This window comes from Chelmon rostratus, chromosome 17 (genome assembly GCF_017976325.1).
Source record: "Chelmon rostratus isolate fCheRos1 chromosome 17, fCheRos1.pri, whole genome shotgun sequence".
NCBI classification, from domain to species: domain Eukaryota; kingdom Metazoa; phylum Chordata; class Actinopteri; order Chaetodontiformes; family Chaetodontidae; genus Chelmon; species Chelmon rostratus.
Genome location: NC_055674.1, coordinates 7131953 through 7138661, shown reverse-complemented (window position 1 = coordinate 7138661; position 6709 = coordinate 7131953). Strand labels below are relative to the sequence as shown.

The 6709-nt window shown below is 39.8% G+C and overlaps 1 protein-coding gene across 2 annotated transcripts; it reads right to left on the bottom strand.

Moving 5' to 3' along the window:
* Positions 1-1626: 1626 nt before the first annotated feature.
* zfand2a (zinc finger, AN1-type domain 2A) lies at positions 1627-5847 on the bottom strand. Of its 2 annotated transcripts, none has more exons than XM_041957375.1 (10): positions 5687-5847; positions 4864-4962; positions 4677-4771; positions 4011-4142; positions 3775-3926; positions 3561-3689; positions 3366-3441; positions 3194-3270; positions 2057-2183; positions 1627-1914 (listed from the first exon to the last, which is right to left on the bottom strand). In XM_041957375.1, exons 2-9 carry the CDS (start codon positions 4916-4918, stop codon positions 2072-2074), a joined length of 828 nt encoding a protein of 275 aa, XP_041813309.1. In that variant the 5' UTR covers positions 4919-4962; positions 5687-5847; the 3' UTR covers positions 1627-1914; positions 2057-2071. The 2 variants fall into 2 exon arrangements, with proteins under 2 accessions (XP_041813309.1, XP_041813308.1); XM_041957374.1 differs by having other exon boundaries at positions 2099-2183.
* Positions 5848-6709: the final 862 nt, after the last annotated feature.

Sequence of the window (6709 nt, the reverse complement as noted above, 5' to 3'; positions counted from 1 at the left end):
TCTGTAATGCTGGAGGCGGCAGATTACTTCACTTTGAGGTAAAAAAAAAAAAAAGAAGAAGACCGCATCACCAGGGGAAATGTTTGACAGTGTTGTGCAAACATCCATTTTCTACATTTAACTGAAAGTAATTGATGCTTTTCTCTTTAGTCACCGCAACCAGAGTGTTTAGTAAAAACTCAGCAGTGTGTGAGTCGTCTCCACAGAAACTCCTCTTTACTAGCAATCAGAGTGACTCACATACAACCCCAGTACCAAGGAAGCTGGGACTCTCTGTAAAACGTAATTAAAAACAGAATGCAGTCATTTACAACTGAACTGTTTAACGACAACAGAGTTACAAAGTGTTCCTGAGTCCATGTAGTAACGTCCTTTATCCAATCATGTGTTCTCAAAGCGGTGAACCTCGCTCCATCCTCGCTTGTGAGACTTTCGAGGATACTCCTTTCATACCCAATCATGATGCTATCACCTGTTACCAATCAACCTGTTGACCTGTAGATTGATCCAAAAAGGTGTTTTTTGAGCATTCCACATCTTTCCCAGTGTTTCGTTGCTCCCCCCCAACTTGTTTGAAACATGTTGCTGCATCAGATTCAGAATAAGCAGATATGAATATGCAAATGTGTGCAGCAAGTTGCTACAACTACTTTAAATGTATAATTCTGTTTCATGGGAAGGCTTCATCACTGAAGAACCAAATGTCACGTTGCAGTATCAGCGGTGAATTCTTCTGACAGTGCGCTTTTATAACAGTTATAGCAGAGGAAGCTGCATCACTGGCTTCTGATGATGGTAATTAGGTGTTAGACACATGCTGACTGCAGGAGGTTGAAGAGGTCTTGTCCAGCAGCTGTATGCCTTTCAGTTGTGGCTATTAAATCTGATTAAGTAAATGTCTTTGACCAGTTTATGTCACGCCTCTACTTTCCAACGCAGCATTTTAACTGCTGGCACTGTCGCTCACACCAAACATCTCTGTAAGAGTAACAGGTAGCAAAGAAGCAGAGGTCTTTTCTCACTGACATTTGTGAAGTAAACATCTGAGCCCGCTGTGATACAGTAAATATCATCTATGAAGGCTTACTGCCCTCTGCTGCACAAACCTTGAACAACTTGTAGTGCAACAATTTTCAATAAATCTGCTTTTTATTTAACTGTAGTTAAATGTCAGAAAATAGCTGCAAATGTTGCCATAACCATGTTGCCAAGGTGACCTCTTCAAATTGCTTGTTTTGTCCGATCAACACTCCAAAACTCAAAAAACATTTGATTTACAATGTTTAGACCATAGCAAAAGAACAAGATACTCATATTTGAGAAAACTGACCCACAATAAGTTTGATGTGAGTACAAGTGATCAACAGTGTGAGGAAACTCTGTCTCGGCTTCATGTGGTCATCACCCACAGAGATAACACATTTTGCTGAATAAAACAAGCCCACATTAATCAGAATCTGTTCAACTCTAACCGCTCCTGCTGAAAAGATGAGGAAATTATTGCATTATTCCACTTCACAGCACTGACACACTTGCTGAATAGCCTACACAACAGCCCTCATCCCTCAGAGTATCAGTGTTTTGTGTGTCATCAAATCTGAATTAACTGAGCAAAATTCAGCATCTTTTAAATAATTTATTCAATATTCGTATATGGTAATATAACAGTTTCATCATGATCAGCATATAAAATATGTACAGAGCAAACCATTAGTAAAAATGACAGATCCTGCTGGGAAAGTATGTGCTTATATTGTAGAAGGCGGTAATAGTATTTCTTCATTGAACAATCATTGATCCTGGGTATTGATATCCCAGATGTGCAGTTTCTAGTAGATAATTAGCACAGCTTGAAGTCTAACTAGTGTCCGGGGATTAAGAAAGGCTGCAGTTGGATTGTTTGGACTCTCTCCCCTAAACAAAGAAAAAAAGACAGTAAGAATCATGGACGTGCATTTCATATAACAATTCAAAGCGTATCAAAGACCAGTCAGTGTTTCATCTTCTGCCAGTAAAGATAGTTCAAAGAGGATGGGATGCCATGACAAAGGTGTACCTTCCTGTTAGCATGCTACTGACGGCTAAGCTTTCCGGGTACCTGCTGTCTCTGCTGCTGGCGTCTGTATTCTTCTTCACTGGCAGCGAGAGCCTGAGCGAGAGCCAGATCCTCCTGCTCCTGAGGGCTGAGACAAAAAACGACAATACATCACACTCACGGCTGGATTTATTCTATAGTTCTACTGCTATTATTTATACAGTAGACTTCACTGCTGACAGAGTGTGTTTATGTGTGAATAGGAATGGTGATAAATCAGCGTAAATATCGAACTACTTCTCACAACTTGAGATTTATGGCCGAAAGCTCCACAGCAGCTAGTGAGTGCAGTTTTGTGGTGAGACTGTCTTTGTCAATTACAACTAGTTCACAAAAGTCTGCTTATGAGTACATCTTAAGAATAAGTAGGCTGAGCTCTCTCTCTCTCACACACATTCATTTCCAAAAATGTGCAAAAAGAAAACCTGTGAATGCTCGTGTGAATTCAATGGATCTTTGCCTCTGGTTGGTAGAACACTTAAAAGACGTAAAATAAAGACAGCAAGTACAGCCCATAACCTCCATAAACCTTACGATCAAACTATCTCTACGGGACATTAAATAACAGGTAACATTGCTTTCTGTTGTACACATTTGATTATAGGGCTGAAGCTGGGGAGACAGAAGAGGTGAACATTGCAGCAACACTACCGAAAACCACTTACAAAAGGAGCCTAGCTCAACTTTATTGATATATTATTGACAGCATGAACTGCATGTTTCTTTTAAGATGTTTCTCTGTTATGCAAATAAAACTGGATGTAAAACTTTGTTCAAATTGAGTTTTTAGACACAACACTTTTACTTCTGCAGCTTGTAGTAACCTTATTACCAAAGACTGTTATTTTGGATTTGACTGATGAATTTGCTCGATGAGCATCACTTGAGACTTGTTTTGATCTCGGTAGCCTTGTAAGCATCCGAGCATTGTTTATGAACTCAGATCCATTCAACATTAGCTCAACTGTTTCAAGCTAAAAATAAGTGAGGAAAACACAGAGTTCCAGTCTCAGCAGCAGCACAAGTGTGTTAGGAGTGACTATGAGCTGATAATAGGATATTTTTGGGATTATGGGTTTTGATGACGTTCACACTCACCTGAGGGCCGGCTGAACTGGCCGCCTCGAATCAGCCAAAGACATCTCTAGAGCCCTTTGTAGAGCCTGCTCCTCCGTCTGCAATCACAGCACCAGAGCAGCACACTCATGATCACACTTTCCTCGCACTGCGGATTTTTTATGAGGTGACGTCATGTAAATAATGTGCTTACCATGCCGGCCTGAAAGGACGCTGATGGTGGTATTACATTCTGAGCTGAAACGGAAGTGGGGATCCGCTGGGTGGAGCTGTAAAGAAAAAAAGAGACTGAGGTGTGAGGTAATATCTCAGGTACCCATTTCAGAAGTGATTAAAATGCTGGTTTTATGTTGAACATTTAAAATCAATACTGAGGAGAACTGCTTACCCACTGTTGTGACCTCTGCTATTTGCACTCACACCATTTGAAACAGGTCTAGGGTTTCCTGAGGCAGATGAACTAGAACCAGAAGCAGAGGTGGAGGAAGCACTGTGGGCCCTCATTGCAGCAGCATGTCTAGAACAAAACATACAGTCATTTTTTGCTGTGATATTTTCATATAAAAGAACAGTATCTGCAGGTGAAGTGTGACTGGACAAACCCTGATTTGGACATAGGTTTCCCATCAGTTTTACAGTCATGGTCTAGTGGGTGCCGGTGTTTAAGACAGTAATTTAAATGACACTGATCACAGGTCACTCGCATCATTTCCTTCTGCTTACAGCCCCCTTTAGAACATTTATTTGTGAAAATCTGAAAGAAAGCAAAAAAAAAAAAAGTATGTTATTGTTGTTTAGGTTCAAACTGCAAGATGAAACACCTCTGTTTCATACTAACCTTTCTCTTTCTCTGTGCAGGATCCGATTTGCAATCTCGATCAATGTGCTCGCCGACTTTAATGTCGGGCATCTCTCCTCTCTTGATGGGAATAGGGATGTTGCACAGAGGACAAACTGGGACCTGGATATCCTACAGGAAAAATAAAATCAAAAACGTTAAACACAGGATTATGTACTGTATTAATAGATATTTTTTCAAATAACTTTCTTTTATTCTAGTTATTTTTTTGTAATATTTTATATGACCATCACCACTGCTGTCAACTCTGACCTTAACAGTATGAAACAAATACGGTACTTAAAAACATAAACAACACATGGAGAACATCGTGGACTTTAACACAATCCATTTATCTATTGTTGAAGCAGAATCTTGACCCAGAATAACACATAATGAGAGACTGACAATATGTGCAATCCAATGGGATATGAAGATAAAGAAAATCTGGCGGAATTTATTTTGGTGAACACTATGGCATCATGTATATATGTGCACAAATGTACCATGAGGCAGTCACTAATGAAACATTGCTTTCCTTAAGTTTAAAGTAATGAAGTTTTATCCAAAAACATTAGTTAGTAAACTGCAGTTAACAGTTTGCATGGTAAATAAAAGCATGTTCAACACAATATAAAAGCTGTACTGAAAGTATTTATCCATTACCTTTTTGTAGGATGACATGCATTTGTGATTTGCATAAGTTATGTGGTCTTTGCAGAAAATCTCTTGGCAGGCGTCACATCTCATAGGAAGAAAATCTGTAATGTAATACAAGGTTGTACATTTCCAGTTCATGGCAGACAGCAGGATAAACAAGCAATACATTGTCACCTTTCCCTTAGGTGCTCACCTAAACGTTTGCAGGTCTTCTCAGTGCAGTGCTCTCCCAAATCTGGAAACTCCATCGCAGAAACACCTCTACAGGTAACAATGGTCAAACCTCAACAACCTGAAGGAGGAAGAAAAGAAAATGTCTTGAGTTTTAAACAAAGCTGCCTGTCTGATGATGGTCTGACCGTGTGAACACTGAAATGGGTTGAGCATGCTGCATGCTAGCTAACGTTTACAGTGGCATAATAAGCCAAGTCATCGTGACTTTCATGAACTGTTACAGCATCGTGTCAAAAGCTTATGACTATACAATTTTACAGGCGTTGTCTTAGTTCAGAAAACATTGAAAAACCAAATGTTATTAGACCTTTAGACGACACTGGTAAGCGTCTAGCTAGCTAGGCCAGGCTAACTTATACGATTAGGATGATTACATAACTCCAGCTCATGTAGGTTACGATTGTAGAGCAGGGATACAACAGCAAGCTTAAAAAACAAACAGCAATATCTGTAAAGCTACGGTGACCACAATTTGGAAAATAACACGTTTTTCAAATCGTAGCTCATATTTATCAACAACACAAGTGATGGAAGCTATCTTATGTGTCGATAAGCAGTAAGCCAACATTAAATGTTCTTGTGTAGAAAATATTATTTATGTTAACTGGGGGAAGACGAATATATGTGTTGCCCTTTCTCCCTCTCCATGAATAAACACCGTTAACATACGGCTGGTTTTGCTGTTCAACGTTAATCAAACCGTACAATTAGCTGACTAAGCTAGGTTGGCTAGCTAGTTGAATCTGACAGCTAGTCGTAGCTTTTGTTAATTCTTTACTCACCAAATCCCGTTTTCCTGGTCTGTCGTGTTGTGTTGTAGTAGGAGACAACAGTGTTATTTAAAATTATCCAGGTTTATCCTGGTTTTCCCGTGACTTTCTGACAACAGTTTGCCCACTGATGCGAGCACCACTGTCCCTTAGCCGCTGTCTGTTTTTGTCAAGTTTTGATGTGTCACGCGCGCTCCTCCCACGACAAAACGTCACCCAACGTCAGGAAAAACGTACGTCACCGCAGTCGTGCTTTTATAGACGCTCGGTGGGAGTGACAGGTGAAGTCTGGAATGGGCCAGACTTTCTGGAAGGATCCAGACGTGTGGCCTCACGTATACAGATGTTTGTCGTCTGGTGGACAGTCTGTGTTGGCTACTGCGGTTATATGATAACATCCACCTCCGTGCCTTCTCATTATATTGTGTAAATTAGGTTGAAAAATAAGACTGTTTATTTTTTACTACCGAGTGTTTGCCGCCCTCCAGTGATCAAAGTGCAGAGCTGCAGTACATTAAGTGAATGAATACTTTCATATAAAGTAACCAAATTTAGGCAGAAAACGAAGTGCCAGCTGAGCTGAATATGACTGTTAATTGTGTGTAATGGCCATAAATAGCCTACATTCACACACTCTTTGGTAAGAAAATTGGCGAAAAATATTCTGATAAATATTATTAATTCGAGGCGTCAATGAGAGTATTCAATCACTTTAGTATTAGTAAAAATAGCCTCTGTTTCAACGAAACAAGCTGTTATCAAACAATACAAAAGCCTATCTCATGTAATGTATTCCAATAAACAATAAATGCTACGTCTGTGAATGTGCTGTTACCTTCAGTTAGAGTACATGCTTGGTGTTGGGCAGAACATCAGAAACACAGCTGTCGCCGTAATTGTTTTATTTTGAAAGTGTTTAGCGGAAATGATTGCACAATATTACTTCTACCTTAATGCTATGTTAGCAGTTGCAGTTCCCTCTTGTGGTCACAAGGAGGAACTGCAACAACATAAGTGCGGTTAACACAGTGTTAA